At 49.1% G+C, this 16,505-nt stretch overlaps 6 protein-coding genes and 1 non-coding gene across 7 annotated transcripts; 5 read left to right on the top strand and 2 right to left on the bottom strand.

The window, feature by feature from the left end:
• On the bottom strand, positions 1 to 1,236 carry EURHEDRAFT_517197 (CaiB/BaiF CoA transferase family protein; the record flags this gene model as incomplete). Its single annotated transcript, XM_040786545.1, has 1 exon — positions 1 to 1,236. The coding sequence occupies one exon, from the start codon at positions 1,234 to 1,236 to the stop codon at positions 1 to 3; it is 1,236 nt and encodes a 411-aa protein (XP_040636582.1).
• A 251-nt stretch (positions 1,237 to 1,487) lies between these two features.
• Positions 1,488 to 2,742, top strand: EURHEDRAFT_517198 (acyl-CoA dehydrogenase family protein; the record flags this gene model as incomplete). Its single annotated transcript, XM_040786546.1, has 2 exons — positions 1,488 to 1,683; positions 1,730 to 2,742. 2 exons carry the CDS (start codon positions 1,488 to 1,490, stop codon positions 2,740 to 2,742), a joined length of 1,209 nt encoding a protein of 402 aa, XP_040636583.1.
• Positions 2,743 to 3,971: 1,229 nt separating this feature from the next.
• On the top strand, positions 3,972 to 6,175 carry EURHEDRAFT_505364 (putative hexose carrier protein). Its single transcript, XM_040785834.1, has 4 exons — positions 3,972 to 4,237; positions 4,288 to 4,395; positions 4,449 to 4,989; positions 5,119 to 6,175. Exons 1-4 carry the CDS (start codon positions 4,141 to 4,143, stop codon positions 5,963 to 5,965), a joined length of 1,593 nt encoding a protein of 530 aa, XP_040636584.1. The 5' UTR covers positions 3,972 to 4,140; the 3' UTR covers positions 5,966 to 6,175.
• A 1,586-nt stretch (positions 6,176 to 7,761) lies between these two features.
• EURHEDRAFT_379679 (aldehyde dehydrogenase family protein) lies at positions 7,762 to 9,305 on the top strand (the record flags this gene model as incomplete). Its single annotated transcript, XM_040779200.1, has 3 exons — positions 7,762 to 7,773; positions 7,840 to 8,619; positions 8,670 to 9,305. The coding sequence occupies 3 exons, from the start codon at positions 7,762 to 7,764 to the stop codon at positions 9,303 to 9,305; spliced, it is 1,428 nt and encodes a 475-aa protein (XP_040636585.1).
• Positions 9,306 to 9,588: 283 nt separating this feature from the next.
• On the top strand, positions 9,589 to 9,659 carry EURHEDRAFT_t125. The gene has a single exon. It is a non-coding gene; the product is annotated as a tRNA-His (tRNA).
• A 204-nt stretch (positions 9,660 to 9,863) lies between these two features.
• EURHEDRAFT_505371 (MFS general substrate transporter) lies at positions 9,864 to 11,703 on the top strand. The gene is made up of 2 exons (XM_040785835.1): positions 9,864 to 10,213; positions 10,265 to 11,703. Exons 1-2 carry the CDS (start codon positions 10,079 to 10,081, stop codon positions 11,558 to 11,560), a joined length of 1,431 nt encoding a protein of 476 aa, XP_040636586.1. The 5' UTR covers positions 9,864 to 10,078; the 3' UTR covers positions 11,561 to 11,703.
• EURHEDRAFT_542730 (GMC family oxidoreductase) lies at positions 11,629 to 13,506 on the bottom strand (the record flags this gene model as incomplete). The annotated part of the gene is made up of 3 exons (XM_040787407.1): positions 11,629 to 12,646; positions 12,694 to 13,407; positions 13,497 to 13,506. The coding sequence occupies 3 exons, from the start codon at positions 13,504 to 13,506 to the stop codon at positions 11,697 to 11,699; spliced, it is 1,674 nt and encodes a 557-aa protein (XP_040636587.1). The 3' UTR covers positions 11,629 to 11,696.
• Between the last annotated feature and the right edge of the window lie 2,999 nt (positions 13,507 to 16,505).

A 16,505-nucleotide genomic window follows, 5' to 3' on the forward strand; every position in this document is an offset into this window, starting at 1 on the left:
CTAATCAGTATCGTCAATTCCCAATTCAGCCAGAATAGCCTCGTTATGCTCCCCGACATTGGGCACCGCTCCAATCCGGGCATTCAGTCCATCTGCATCCGCTCCCATTCCCGGTGGCAACAACGTAGGAACCACACTCGACGGCGTCTGCACCTCTGTCCAGCGCTGTCTTGCTTGTAGCTGCGGATGATTCCATACACCCTGCATATCATTAACGCTGGCGTTTGCAATAGATGCTTTGTCTAGAAGGGCAAGAACGTCTTCTGCCGTCCGCAGCGCAAACACATCGCATATAATAATCTTCAGTGCATCACGATTCTGCACTCGTAGCGAATTACTAACGAAACGCCCATCTTTTGCGAGTCCTGGTTGCCCCAAGACCTTATCGCAGAAACTCGCCCATTCGCGCTCATTCTGGATTCCCAGCATCACACTCTTCCCATCCCCAGTTTCAAACGGACCATACGGGTAGATAGCAGCATGCGCAGCACCGGCAGGCGTCGGGCCCGGTGCACCCTCATACGTATAGTATAGCGGGAATCCCATCCATTCAACCATACTTTCTAACATGGAGATATTGAGGTTGCATCCACATTTCTTAGGATCGCGTTCACGGCGGAACAGCGCAGCGAGGATGTTCGAGTAGGCATAACTGCCTGCTGCAATATCTGCAATGGAGATGCCGACTTTGGCGGGCTGTTTGGCACCCGTGCCTGTCACAGATAACATCCCTGCTTCGCTTTGGATTAGGAGATCATAGGCTTTCTTGTCGCGGTAAGGACCATCAGGGCCGTAGCCAGAAATGTTGCATACGATCAATGATGGGTGGTTGGCTTTCAGGACCTCGTAAGACAATCCAAGACGACCGCTTGCGCCAGGAGCTAGGTTCTGGACTAGAACATCGGCACGGCCTAGTAGTCGCATCAACACGCGGTGGTCGCGTGGGTTCTTGACGTCCAGGGCCAAGCTTTCCTTTGATCGGTTTGTCCAGACAAAGTGCGAGGCAAGACCATTGACGCGGGTGTCGTAGTGACGTGCAAAGTCGCCCACTCCAGGACGTTCGATTTTGATAACTCGTGCCCCGAGGTCTGCGAGTTGACGGGTGCAGAACGGTGCTGAGATTGCTTGTTCCAGGCTGACAACGGTGATGCCAGTAAGAGGACCGTCCGTTGTTTTTGTGGATAACGCACGGGTACCCCAGCGACGGCACAATTGCCAAGTAGGGCGCCGTAACATATTCATCTTCATGAATATAGTAGCATCCAAGTGTGAACTGTGAATCGACCGGTTCCTATATGAGGCGGGGCATATCGGCTATACGGTTATATGCACCTACCGGTTTCCGCATAGAAATATCACGACGAACCTCTTCAGTATTCTCATACATCACCATGTTTCGCCATATTCCAAAACAGATTACGCACAGCAGGCTTGGATGCACTCTCGCACCATGGCGCGTCTTCTCATCAAGCACCCGTCGACCATTGATGGAACTCACTGGGTTCACGGATGAACAACTGACCGTCCGCGATGCCGTATCAAACATCTGCGCCAAGTTCCCCAATACATACTGGCAAGAGTGCGATCAGAATGAAAAAGACCCCAAAGAGTTTCATGCAGCGTTAGCCAAGGATGGATGGCTGGGCATTGCGCTGCCAGAGGAATTTGGCGGAGCTGGGCTAGGTATGTTAACGAAACAAGGAAAAGACAAGAAAGGCTAATAACGTAGGTATTTCTGAGGCTACGATGATGATGCAAACCATCACGCAGTCTGGTGCAGGTATGGCCGGGGCACAGGCCATCCACGCCAATGTCTACGCGACCCAGCCCCTTGCCAAGTTCGGTACGCGGCAGCAAAAAGAGGAAACTATTCCAAAGATCATCAACGGCACGTGGAGGACGTGTTTTGGCGTGACTGAGCCTAATACGGGATTGGAGACTCTGAAGCTCAAAACGCTGGCCACGCGGAAGCCCGATGCAGAGGTCTACTCGGTGACTGGTCAAAAGATATGGATCACCTGTGCGCAAGTGGCGTCCAAGATGATTCTACTTGTGCGAACGACGCCTCTAGAAGAGGTTAAGAAGCCAACAGAAGGTTTGTCTTTGTTTTGCATCGACTTGGACCGCGACCACCCGGGTCTTGACCTACGCAAAATCAAGAAAATGGGTGGGCGCGCTGTGGATGCAAACGAAGTGTTCTTTGACAACTACAAAATCCCGACAAGCACTCTTATCGGTCAGGAGAATGAAGGATTCCGTATCATCTTACACGGCATGAATGCCGAACGATGTCTCTTGGCAGGAGAAGCTTTAGGGCTGGGGTACGCGGCGCTGGAACGCGCCGCCCAGTATGCACAAGAACGAGTAGTATTCGGACGGGCAATTGGGCAAAACCAAGGTGTTGCGCATCCACTGGCCGATGCATACATGAAGCTTGAAGCAGCCAAGTTGGCCACCTACCATGCAGCACGGATGTTTGACTCCTCGAGGGCCTCGGATAGTACGATCCCGGTACACACTCTCGGAGTAGCATGCAACAGCGCCAAGTACTTAGCGGCAGAAGCGGCGTTCACGGCGTGTGAGCGAGCCGTCCTAAGTCATGGAGGAATGGGGTACGCGACGGAATATGATGTCGAACGGTACCTGCGCGAGTGTTTTGTTCCACGGATTGCACCGGTCAGCCGGGAAATGATTCTGAATTATGTGAGTGAGAAAGTGTTGCAGTTACCGCGCAGTTATTAGCAATAGCCAATCTCTTGGAAATTTCGATTTGGTAATCCGTATCTTTTCCGTGGATCGATCACTTCACTATTAGGAGGAAGCAATAATTGCAATGGTTTCGTACACAAGCTTTTTGTCTTATTGCTCGCTTAATTCAGGGCCCAAGCGAATTGGCATTGGACCGGACTGGGCACACCCAGAGCCAGCGTATGCATGGATGCCATGAATACTGTCAGTATGGGACTACTCTTCGTATCTTAGTGCATCCCCCCCAATCTTCGGCTAACTTGTTGACTTGGCCCGGCGACATCCCTTGATGTCCCATCCTGGAAAAATGCCTGGGGAAGAATAGCCACATCTGGACAATATCTGAGATCTCTTTCTTCTAGCTAGTGGGTAACCTGCACTCCATTCTCTGAGGAAGACTTCCCTGTGGAGAATTCTGAATCCTATGGGTCCAATATAGAACTCTAGAACTTCCGTACCATATTAGGCATCCATCGGAATCGCCGCGTGAGCTCTCCTCGTTAATTTTATCAACCAGGACTCGTCTGGGTGTTTTCTCTTGTCCATATGGTGCCGGAAAGAGCCGGTCAAATGGCGTACAGGAAGTAAAGGTATAATTTCGCCGCCCGGGTGTCGGCAAACAAAACTGTTATACCGGCCGTGCTTGGCCGATGTGAAACCCTGCGCGTGCGAGACGAGAATTCTGGGAGCATTGCCGAAGTGGCCGACGTAGTCATGAAATAGGAGTAGTGTCGAAAATTTAGGACCATGGGGAAGTGGTGGTTTCCGCCAAGACCAGGGCTGCTAGCGGAAAGATCCCCGCGGCAGGGAGTCGGCGGAGCTGGAGAGACCTCACTACTAGGATGCAGTATGTAGCATAACTAGTCCACAGTATACCTGTATACTCAATCTGGAATATCTAATATCTACAGCAAATAGTAGACGGAAAATAACAAAATGGAGAAATGAAACGTTAAGAAAAACTGCAGGAATACATACAAAATAGTACTATAGAATGTCCACGCATCTCCGTTTAATTATTCTTCGGCTCTCCTGCGGTCCGAATGCTTTGTTGAATGGCATCCAAATGGCTCTTGTAGGTTCATTAGGTAGGTGGTTAATGGGATATGAGTATAGACAGTGAATTGTAGTCATTGTGGGGACCTGTCATTAAAGAAAGAGATATCTTAAGCGAGGCACCTGACCTGGGGTCGTGGTTCTTTTATTTCTTTTCCTCCCCTCTTCCTCTGCTCTTATCTTTTCTTCTCTCTTTTATATCTTCTCCATCTCTCTCTCTTCCACTTCATCGTCTTCTTTCTTCGTTGACTCTCGTTTATTTCAAAGAGGAATCAAAATCATCAAACTGGAGAGATCTATTTCTGCTGTTTCTTCCAACACGACGGCCTACTCAACATGTCGGTCCCGTCGTACGCCGGCCTCTCTGGCCCCTGGCTGACGAGGGCCATCACGGCTTGTGCTACCATGGGGTTCTTGCTTTTCGGTTATGATCGTATGTCATGCTTTATCAGGTGCTCTAAAAGTCGAGCTAATATAGAGCAGAGGGTGTCATGAGCGGAATCATTGATGCGAGACCGTTTGGTGAAGTTTTCACGCAAGTTCAAGGCGATTCGACTATTCAGGGTGTCGTCACGGCTATTTACGAATTGGGTGGGTGATAAAATACAATAGAATTGTTGAAGCTGAGCTGATACGTGGTGCAGGATGCCTCGTTGGTGCTCTGTTCATTCTCGGTGCTGGTGACTGGCTGGGTCGTCGTTATTCCATCATGATTGGCGCTGCGATCATGATTATCGGTGTCGTTCTTCAGGTCTCCTCCGTTAAAGGCCAGGTTCCCATCGCTCAGTTCTGTGTTGGACGTGTCGTGACGGGCATTGGCAACGGCATGAATACCTCCACCATCCCGACCTACCAAGCTGAATGCTCCAAGTCACACAACCGTGGTCTGCTCATCTGTATTGAGGGAAGTACCGTCGCTATTGGCACGGTAATCTCCTACTGGGTTGATTTTGGCTGCATGTACGGCTCGGATGATCTCACCTGGCGTTTTCCCATTGCCTTCCAATGTCTTTTCGGATTTATCATCATCTTTGGTCTCATTTTCTTGCCAGAATCTCCCCGGTGGCTCTTCGCTCGTGATCGCTACGAAGAGGGTGAGTATGTGATTGCCGCATTGGCCGGTCAGGAAATCAGCCACCACGACGTCCAGATGCAAAAGACTCTTATTTTGGACTCTCTGCGAGTGTAAGTTTTTTTTTTTTTTTTCTTTGTTTGTTTGTTTGTCTGATTTGGTTGCTCTTTGGGCGCTCTTTTTTTTTTTTTTTTTTGTGTGTGTGTGTTCTGTGCAAATGCTAATCGATCGTGTGCTTTTAGTGCTGGTCAGACCACTAGCAAGTCCACTCCCATGTCTGCTGTATTCACTGGGGGCAAGACTCAGCACTTCCGCCGCATGCTTCTCGGTTCTTCGGCCCAGTTCTTCCAACAGATTGGTGGCTGCAATGCTGTCATCTATTACCTTCCTGTCCTGTTCGAACAGTCCGTCGGCCAGAGCCACTTCATGTCCATGATTCTGGGTGGTGTCAATATGATTGTCTATGCTATCTTTGCCTGTAGTTCCTGGTTTCTGGTGGAACGTGTCGGTCGCCGCAATCTGTTTCTCATAGGTTCGATCGGCCAGTGTCTGTCCATGGTTATTACCTTTGCCTGTTTGATTTCAGGAGACCCTGGACCTGCCAAGGGTGCTGCCTTTGGTTTGTTTGCCTTCATCGCCACTTTTGGAGCGACCTGGTTGCCTCTGCCCTGGTTGTACCCGGCTGAGATCTCCCCTATTAAGACCCGTGCGAAGGCCAATGCCCTGTCCACCTGCACCAATTGGACCTTCAACTTCTTAATTGTCATGGTCACCCCTATCATGGTCCGCGACATCAAGTGGGGCACATACCTTTTCTTCGCTGTTCTCAACGGTCTGTTCGTTCCAATCATCTGGTTCTTCTACCCTGAAACGGCTGGTCGCTCTCTGGAAGAGATTGACCTTATCTTTGCCAAGGGCTTTGCTGAGGGCATATCATACGTCCGCGCAGCCGAGGAGCTCCCCAGACTGTCGGACAAAGAAATCGAACGCGTCGCTGCTCAGTACGGTCTCGGTGCGGATGTGGAGACACCTGCTAAAGGCACCTCTGAGTCTACCTCGCAGGAGGAGCAAGTCGAGAAGACCGGCTAAGCCTCACACTGCTGTGTCACGACGCCATTTTCATGATATTCCCTTTTTATTTGTTACCTTTTCATATTTAATGTTGAATACCCATGAGTTACGGGGAAAGACTGTATTTGTTGATCAATCGATGGAATCTCTGGTCATATAACTTTCAGATACTGCAGGGTCATGGTGCGATAGGTCTTTGTTCATATATTGGACGGATATGCCGCAGGTCATAATTTATTCATTTGATTTAATATTCAGTGTCTGTAGACTTTTTCTTGCGATACTCTAGACGTCCATTCGACAGGACCGCTTGGCTTGACTTCTGGTCCGGCGAAGTAAGTCGCATTTCAGTCATAATCATTCTTTTCAAGTATATTGTATTTCTTCATTCTGTACACTGTAATATATATAGATGACCTGTCAGTGATATCATGTGATCTGACATCTCTGTCTCGACCTGCAGCTTGATCCTCTCAACGCCCTCATCCACCGACGATCAAACTTCAACTTTCCCACGAATGAGAAGCGAGTCGCTATTCATTCATTATGTGATCCTGTATTCCTGAATGCATCAGACTTTTTTATTGGCCAACCAGGCGATTGACTGTTGATCTTAGCTCAAGGATTCGACCATGTGCTCGATCGTCCCGTTCCGGTTCCTGTCCTAACCGACCCAGCCTCTTCGAATGAACGCAACAAAGACACTATAAGCATAACCTCGCTTCCAGCGAGGTTATTATGTGTGAGTCTGTAGTCATGCTCTTGATGGAAAGGAATGACTGGCAGACATGTACTCTGCAAGTCATTCAACCGGTTGAAGTCCGAGCTTGGGACCGGCCAGGTGTCAATTGACGCTCTCCAGTCCGGCTAATTCCACGGCTGTCATGTATGTACTTCTCTATACTATGGATATCTCTCGTTTTCCTCGCGTCTGCGCTAACACAGTCCTTCTTGCTGTCTAGAAGAACGGTACGGAAATACCTTCGCTGTTGCGACCACCGCGATAACTCCACGACATTTAGGATGCAGATGCACGGAATATACTTGTTTCTGCAGTCAGATATACTTATCTTCTTTGGCTGCACGGGATATTTTTATGTGAACGTCAGACACAGATAGGGCAATTGTTTGCACGCTCCACGTCAAGTCAACGCTTCCGGAGCTCCGGTCGAAATTTGTCGAGATCCTAACCAAGATAAAAAAACACCTTATATCTTCTGACCAAGAAACACCTGGCAATCCGATTGTTGAAATAAAGAAACAATGGAAAGAGATGCATTGTTCAGCTCCGGCCAACACTTATCGGTCCGTTCACACAACAATAGAAAACTGCGCAGCCTGGTTCAATATATCTGGCCAGGTCATACTGGATTCTCCATACAATTGAGCCAGTTACGATGAATTGATCATGGCCACGTATTAGCGTGCATCGGCTGCGCTGTCGGATACGCAAGCACAGATAATCAACTCGAATAAGCCGAGTCGACCTCCCGGCAGCCCCCATGACTCCTTTATAGCGACTTTAACTTTTCTTAAAATCTAAATCTTCCGTTGTTCCTCGAATCCAGCCATTGAAACACCGTCGAGGCAATCGCGAGATGCCGAAGCTGGATCCCGATATAAAGGGATTTCCATCTCCGATCTGCAAAATGCGGGGTCTCCATAGGCGGGGTCTGTGATAGTCAATTCTTGTTCTATGATTAGTTAATAGGGGCTTAATGTGGGTATAGAGGTGAAATTATATATATATAAAGGCTGTATCCGTGGTTGTATGATTTCTCGACAATTGTTCTTCCAATTCTCAACCCATCATCATGGACACCACCGTATGCAACTACCCCTACCCCTCATCCATACTGACACGAGCTCATTACTGACTGCCATGCCTATAGACCTTTCGCAATGTCATCAACAATGAGTTGACCACAACAGCTGAAACCCGCCACGGGATCAACCCTGCGACCGCTCAACCCAATCCTCCCGTGCCCGTCGCAACCCGCGAAGACCTGGACCGTGCTGTTGACGCCGCCCAGCAGGCCTTCAAGAAATGGTCCAAGACTACATTCGAGCAGCGCCGTGCAGCTCTCCATGCCTACGCGGACGCCATTGAGAAGAACAAGGATGCCTTGGCCGCTCTCCTGACCATGGAGCAGGGCAAGCCCCTCACCCAGTCGGCCATGGAGATTGGTTTTGGTATCCAGTGGGTGCGGGGAATCCCGAACATTGAAATCCCTGAGAACGTCATTGAGGATACGGAGGAGCGACGAGTTATCCAGCGACACACACCCATTGGCGTTGCTTGTGCCATTGTGCCCTGGAACTTCCCCGTGTTGCTGGCATTGGGCAAGATTACGCCCGCTGTATATACCGGAAACACCATTATTGTCAAGCCTTCGCCGTTCACACCTTACTGTGATTTGAAGCTGGTGGAGCTGGCTACCAAGTTCTTCCCTCCTGGTGTTGTTCAGGCTTTGAGTGGTGATGACTCCCTTGGGCCGTGGTGTACTGAGCACCCTGGCATTGGCAAGATCAGCTTCACTGGATCGTCACAGACAGGACAGCGAGTCATGGCAAGCTGCGCAAAGACCATCAAGCGGGTGACCTTGGAACTGGGCGGCAACGACCCGTGCATCGTCTGCGACGATGTCGACGTGGACACCGTGGTGCCAAAGGTACACTCCTCTCCCATTCTTTTTCGATAAGCACGCACTAACTTTCATAGGTCGGCATCTTCTCCTTCCTCTGCACCAGTCAAATCTGCATGATGATTAAGCGCCTCTACGTCCACGAACGCATCTACGACGAATTCCGCGCCAAACTCGCCGAGTTTGTCAAGTCCCTTCCCGTCGGCGACGGCACCAAGCCCGAGACTTTCTTCGGCCCCGTCCAAAACGCCATGCAATTCGACAAGGTCAAGGAACTCTTCGCCGACACCGCCAAATCAGGCTACAAGACGGCTCTGGGTGGCAATATTCCCGACTCCTCTGCCTCTCCGGGGTACTTCGTCCAGCCAACGATCGTCGACAACCCGCCCGAGGATTCGCGGGTCGTACAGGAGGAGCCCTTCGGCCCTATCCTGCCTATGATGAAGTGGTCGGATGAGGACGACGTGATCGCGCGCGCAAACGGTACTGACTCGGCTCTCGGTGCATCTGTTTGGACCAAGGATATGGACCGGGCTACCCGTATGGCGGACCAATTAGTTGCGGGAAGTGTGTGGGTGAACTCGCACTTTGACATCTCGCCAAATGCGCCGTTTGGTGGACACAAGGGAAGTGGTTTGGGCACGGAGTGGGGTATTAATGGGCTGCTTGGGTACTGTAACTCGCAGACTTTGTGGTTGAAGAAGAGTCCTTGATTTCTTGTTAAGTGTGTTGCGATGTTGCTATGACCTTATGTTTTCAGCTTTTGGTTGGCATTGAATATATACCACGATAGCGGAATTGATATTTCCTCATAACTCTTCACGGACAACCCATGTAGTATCATATTTACTGTCAAAGACATTAAAACATAAGAATATTAAAATAATATTTGGAATAAAGTAGAAATAACCATAAAACATCCCAGAGGCCTATCTCCAATGACTGTTAAGATAAAATTTCTATAAATCATAAAAAGTCCAGTTCTTACATCAAGAAGGTGCTGTGGTCTAGTGGTATGACGTCGCGTTGTGGCCGCGCCAGCCCCGGTTCGATTCCGGGCAGCGCCATTATTTTTTGGTTTTTATATTTGTATCTTATTTTTGCGAATGGGAAATGCAGCCTTGTATCCCACGGAGCCAGCAGCCATTCACAGTAGCCCATATTTGGTCCGTGTAAACAAGCTTCCCCACGCTAACCAAACACAGCAATCGGCAGAAACCGGGATTTAAGACAGGATGTGATTGTGACCAACAACCAAAACTGACGGCGCTCTTTCTTGCAGCGCGATATACCTTCCAGCCAATTAATGGTTATAATTGATAGCAGAAACTGCAGGTCCAACGTAGGCTTATTATTAATGGCGAATGGTCTTATCTTCGACGCTTTTCTCCGCGGACCGCACCTCCACTTTTGGATTGACACCGGGCTGGCTGGTGATATAAAAACTGAAGATAGCCATGAATTGACTTGATTCAGCACAGTATAGATGAGCAAGATGGCGGAGAAAGAGCATCGCGATGATGGCCAGAAAAACACGGTCGTCGTTGGCGCTGATGTTGAGAATCCTCCCGCGCGCTACCAACCTACCAGATGGCAGAGCAATATCACCATTGCCAGCTGTGTAAGTCCATGCTCCCTAAACATGCAGCAGCAATACTGATAATGATGGCAGTACATTGCAAACTTCAGCGATGGCTACCAAAACGGCCTCGCCAATCCCACCAATGTGATATTCAAGCATCTGCTCGGTACCGACTTCAACTCTGAGATGAAGACGCGGATTAGCAACTCATTGCTCATCGGCGCGATCATTGGTATTATCGTTTTGGGATACGCATCGGATATGTTCTCGCGACGAGCAGGACTGCTCTTCACATCGTCAATTGTAGCCATCGGAACGTTAATGGCGACAGTCGCACTATCAGTCCACCCAACAATAAACATGTTATGGTACTTTGTCGTCGTCCGCGGTATCGCAGGCTTCGGTGTCGGCGGCGAATACCCACCCAGCGCAGCAGCCGGAATTGAAGAAACAGACGAATTCATGCGCCAATACCGCGGGCCCATGTTCGTCTCCTTCACGACACTAATGGCTACCCTTGCCAGCCCCATCCTCATGATCATATACCTAATCACGCTAGTCGCAAGTAACAATAACCTCACAATCGCTTTCCACGCCATTTACTCAATCGCTACTATCCTCCCTGTGATCATCATCGTCATGCGCGTCTTCATGGCCGACTCGACGCTCTTCCACTACTCGAATTTCAAGAATCAGCGTAAATCACCGCGCCTCATTCTCCTCCTTTTGCGGCGGTACTGGTGGCGCATTACAAGTACCTCGCTAGCATTCTTCCTATACGACTTCATCAACTTCCCCAACAGCATCATGTCAAGTACCATCATCTCCTCTCTAGTCAAGGACAACAACGTCCGCACAACAGCAATCTGGCAGGTAATCCTCGCCGTTCTCCCAGTGCCTGGCGTACTACTGGGCGCCTGGCTAACGAACCTAATCGGCCGGCGGTGGACTGGCATCGCCGGGTTCGCGGGGTACGTTGTCCTGGGATTTGTGATCGGAGGGACATATACGAAGCTATCGCAACACATTGCTGCCTTTGTTGTCTTGTACGGATTACTGCAGGCATTCGGCCACATGGGCCCCGGAGCAACAATTGGCCTCATTTGCTCCGAGTCGTTTCCGACTGCAATGCGAGGTGTGGGGTATGGTATTGCAGAAGCATTCGGACGTGCCGGGGCTGCGGTTGGAACACAGTGTTTCACGCCACTGCAGGACTGGGCGGGTGACAGTGCGACGTTTTATCTTGCTGGTGCGGTGGCCATTGTTGGGATGTGTGTTTATTGGCTGTTGCCGGAGAGTGGGGAGTTAGATTTGGAGGAGGAGGATAAAGTGTTGAGGGCTTGGTTGGAGGAAAGGGGCTTTACGAGTGATGGTGTAGCTAGATAGGGTTTCAATGGGGGTGTAAATAAGCGTGGTTGAATTAATCCGATTGGTCCAGAAAGATTAGCTGGGATATACCCTGTAGGGTATAATCGAAACCACTATTGGTTACGAAGACCTGTCTGTAAAACTGTTTCATATTTCATTCTAACTCATATTCCATCTTCAACACTTCCGCACAAGTACTCCCCGTGACATACGCTGTCGCCTGTGTATGATTATTCGTCATCACCGGCACCACACTCATATCCGCGACTCGCAGATTCTCAATCCCAAACACCCGGAACCGGCTATCCACCGCTGCTTCCTTACCCCCTTCATCTGGTCTCCCCATCTTAACAGTTCCAGTCATGTGCCAGACAGAAAATAGGTTGGCTCTACAGTACTCGAGGAGATCCTCGTCAGAATCCGAGGGAGGAGCCATGAGCGTGGAGATAGTATCCTTTTGGAAGGCTGGATGCTTGCAGATATCAAGGAGGTGTCGAAGGATTGCGATACATGCGGCGCGGTCATAGGGGTGAGATAGGAACTTGGGGTCGAAGAGAAGAGGCTCCTCGGGGTTGGAGGATTGCAGTCGGACTTCTCCGCGGGATTGCGGGTTCATTAGAAACCCTGTCACGCAGGTGTAGCTGTAATCCTTCACTGATTCAGGCATGAATATGTGTAGCGGGAAGTTAGGAACAATCTCATAGTGTGGGATGGTAGGACGGTGGAGGAACTCTTGCACAGAAGCTGGGAGGACTTTAAATTCTGGCATGTTTGGGATGATGTCTGATTTGAACCAGCCAATACCCAGCTGGCACGAGTGGCGTGACCATGGCCCCTTACCACTTTCATCCCATTCGCTCATGGCGTTTTCCATGGCACTGGGGTCTTTGAAGAAGGTGTTGCGATCATTAGTATTGGGGTTGCGTTGGTAGGTTAGTGAGACACATAAATGGTCTTTTAGTCCTTGTCCAACAGCAGGAAGGTGCTGTATAACCGGAATTTGGAACCTTTGAAGTTGTTCAGCTGGTCCAATGCCCGAATGCATCAAAACTTTTGGGGTGTCCAGCGTGCCGGCGGAGAGGATGACTTCCTTTGATGCCATGACTAGAGACATTAGGTCCATCCATGTCGATTACAGGGTAGGACGTTACATTTTCTTCCCAAGGACTCCACGCCAACAGCTTTCTTGTCCTGCAGCAACACTCTTTGCACCGGAGAGTCAGTTACAATCGTCAAGTTATCAGGCGCGTCCTCCAACAGGTCTGTTGCCATCACCCTCACTCCACGATGAGCAGTGTTAATAGCCAGTGTCAACCCAATTGGATCCCCAGAATTATGGTCCGAACCATGGGGCAAACCGGCCTGTGTAAAAGAATCAATCAATAGCGGCAGATCCTTCTCCCATTCCGGCGCATATCCCACATGCAAAGCGCCACTGCTCCCATGATCTTCTGCCCGGGGTGAAGCGTATTTCACGTGCGCAGGATCAGAGATGGCCCCACTAAACGTCTCCAAATTCTTAAAACGTGCCTGAATATGGTTCCATTTAAAGATGTCGTCATCCACGACAGCTGCCCACTGGTTGTAATCATCACGAGCCCCAAAGGCGTAAATGCAGAAATTGATAGCAGTGCTTCCTCCTAGTGTCTTGCCGCGAGAGTAGTCAATTTGACGGCCATTGCAGTGCTCTTGAGGCACTGTTATATAGCCCCAATTGATGGCTGCGTTTCGGTAGGTGCTCCACCGCTGACCGTCGACTCTGAGGCGTTTCTCGTCACGTCGCGATCCAGCTTCAATCAGGAGGACTTGGGGATGTTTGGGGGAGCGAGATAAGGAAGAAGCAATAACACATCCAGCCGGACCGCCTTTAAATGTTAGTTACCAGTCATGAAAGAGAATTGGAATCGAGAGAGAATTGGAAGACTAACTCCGACAACGATAAATTCCCACAGACCTGATGCCATGACTTCTGTAATCTAGACCATGAGGTCAACTTCGTCCGGACAAAACTGGCAATACGAAGAGCCCAGGAGCTCACGAAATTTTACGGTTTGTTTTGTGCGGCCATGTCATCAGGATCCAACGGATTCTCAAAAGCAGAAGACATGACGTTAGTACTCCGTATGTATGAGGATGGTAGTATATGAATACAGCATAAAAGAGAATAGAATCCTTGAGAATATTTTATCAATGGTATCTGCATTTTGAGATGGTAAGTGAAAGCATTCAGATGGTTGATTGAGAGAGAAAAGGCGTGGGGAGTTCTCTCTTGCTATACGAAAGGGGAAAGTGGTCAGTTAGCCGCTGACACACCACATATCCATAACCAGATGCTTATCCTATTAATATGTAGCTAATACGGAGTGCAGATGACATAAAGCACTAATTGAAGCAGGAGAACAATGGGTCCAACAATTGAGTCCTACGGACACAACCGTTGATGTAACTAGCTCAACTAGTTAACGTAATCGATAAGCGAGCTGCGCATGTAAACAAGCTGCGCACCCACTCACTTTCTCGCACCCCACGCGTCTCTTCTATCTTCTACTGACCATCATGCCACCGGATCTCTCTCAAACTGGCCAAAAACCTATTGAGCAAGAGGGCCGCCTTCTATTAGCTATACGGCTATTAAAAACAAAGAAATCAGCTCTATACGCGAGATAGCGCGCCGCTTTAACATGCCTGAATTTACCCTCTAAACACAACTATGCGGTTCTACAAATGGCGCTGAATCTCGCACCCATAGCTATTAACTAAGCCAAACTGAAGGGGAATTGCTTGAGAAATTTATACTGCCAATGGGTCTACATAAAGCAGCCCATAGGCCCACTACTGTACAAAAATGGCGAATATTCTGCTCACAAAGTGTGGCTTTATTACTACCCAGACTGTTAGTGAAGAATTGGCCTACAACTTTACCCAGTGCCATCCAGAGCTTTACAGCAACTAGTTCAGTGCCATTCAACCCAAATTGAGTGCTTTTAAAGCTCAATATTCAGCTTCGTACGCCTACACTACCTAGAAGCCACCCGAGCAATCGATCAAGCATATTCAGCCCCAAAACTCACAACTGTTACTGAGCTTCTAAAGCAGACATCGCCAATAAAAGCTTTCTCAAAGCAACACCCAGGAAACCCGCCATCACCATCACAAGCCATGTTAAACCAGCTTATCAAAGGCTGTCAAATCATGATGCATAATGGCATATTACTTGAGCAACAAAAACAAGCGACTACGCGCTGCAAACGCAGCACAGAAGCCAAAGCACGCTCGTATAATAGGCATACAGTCTACGAGGAAGAAATACCAGTACAGAGAACTCAGGAGCTTATACAGGCCCTTGAGCCTATCCAAGAGCCTCCAGCACCACTTCCGACACAACCAGCGCAGCCAGTTCTACCAGCACCAGCATCAGCACCAGCGCGACTACGTCTACCGACATGTGAAAAGTGCAGTGATATAGGGCATCGATCAAATAATTGTCCAGTTAGATGGTTTGATTAATCTGAAGGTGTTTTGTTTGATAAAATAAGACCTAAAGGTAACTAGGTGCGCGGCTCGCTTAATTACCGATTACGTTACCAGTTGATGCCCAATTCCCTAGGCATATAGAATCTCGCCTGCGATACCAAATTCGGCCATTCCCATAATTGACAGCTCGAAGCGGATGTCAGGCACGTGGGCCCATTTGGCTTTTCGTTTGAATTGCCTATTTTGGACACGCCTGTTATCGCATCTACCATAGCCACATCGTTAGGTATCCAAAGACAGACGTTTACCCCCATAAATCCAGGCAATGTTGACGAGAAACTTAACTTTAACTCAATGGCCAAAGTATGCTTTTCGGCAGTCCACCGAGTGAGTCCAGCCCCTGCAGGAACCATATTTTCATAGTCGCAGGAATGTATGGAGTACAGATATTATGCGTGACTGGATAATTAATTGTCCTCGCCAATCTCCTGCCAAATTTGCCAATGCAAACGTGCGCTAATAGATTACGTTGCCTCCTGGGGTCACCGCGGATCCATGGAGTCGAGTCTATGGAGTCGAGGACCACTGGTGCCGCTCTCCCCGTGGGGAGGGCAGCCTAAGTATTTCTCCATAATTGATTGACATGCCAGTATGACTCGTAGGGAGGATGTGCCAAAAAGCATTGGTCTTTGAATCGATATTGAATTGCCACTTAACAGGATTAAGAACAAGGTGTTTCATGTGCTGCGTTGTGTCACTCTTTGTTACCCCTGATTATTGCATAGTTCCGCTCGGAGCATGAGCCAAGCAAGTATCCTTTCGTCCAGATTCAAGGTTTGCACTATCCGCGGTTGCACTGGTGACTGACAAAGGCGATCGGCAGGCGGATTTTGTTGTCGCATAGTACATAGTTATAATTTACAGAGTATTCATACTTTAGCAGAGTATCAATAGCTCTGCGATACAGGTAAACAAATGTTCTTTTTTATGCTGTGGTGAATAGCTAAGTATAGCGAATCAGCCACCCACCGCCACACACACCGTCGCCAACCCGGGTTATCGGGATCTTGGCACGTTACGCTAGCTAGATACAGCTAGGCCAAAGGATCGTTCAGCCAATAAAAGCCTATATCTAGATGTACCCCAGTCACGCCAAGGCCAGCGCTCGCCCGAGAAAGCAAATAACCTAGCACCAATGCGGACTAGTGCTTCCCCATGAAGAAACACGCGGCGAACCCCGGACAAGACAGGCAGAATTAATCACCTGCGTCAATTTTCGACCTCCTCTTTCTCTTTTATACCGCTAAGTCACCACTTCCTCGTCTTTTGTTTTCCACCTAATTCTTATTCTCTGTCTTTTTGTTTGTTGCTTTGCGGGGGGGGATAATAGGCTTGTCAACTACAATCGCATACCCTGAAGAGAGGAGGGTTTCGGTATTCGCCCCTTTCCTCCATCGCCTATTTGCCGAGTTCAGAGCTGCCCTCGACC

This window comes from Aspergillus ruber, assembly GCF_000600275.1.
Source record: "Aspergillus ruber CBS 135680 unplaced genomic scaffold scaffold00024, whole genome shotgun sequence".
NCBI classification, from domain to species: Eukaryota; Fungi; Ascomycota; class Eurotiomycetes; order Eurotiales; family Aspergillaceae; genus Aspergillus; species Aspergillus ruber.

Coding starts and splice junctions, on each gene's coding strand:
- EURHEDRAFT_505371 (XM_040785835.1), top strand. CDS start 10,079: ATGAGCAAGATGGCGGAGAAAGAGCATCGCGATGATGGCCAGAAAAAC. Junction 10,214..10,264: donor ATATCACCATTGCCAGCTGT/GTAAGTCCATGC, acceptor TAATGATGGCAG/TACATTGCAAACTTCAGCGA.
- EURHEDRAFT_505364 (XM_040785834.1), top strand. CDS start 4,141: ATGTCGGTCCCGTCGTACGCCGGCCTCTCTGGCCCCTGGCTGACGAGG. Junction 4,238..4,287: donor CTTGCTTTTCGGTTATGATC/GTATGTCATGCT, acceptor AATATAGAGCAG/AGGGTGTCATGAGCGGAATC. Junction 4,990..5,118: donor ATTTTGGACTCTCTGCGAGT/GTAAGTTTTTTT, acceptor GTGTGCTTTTAG/TGCTGGTCAGACCACTAGCA.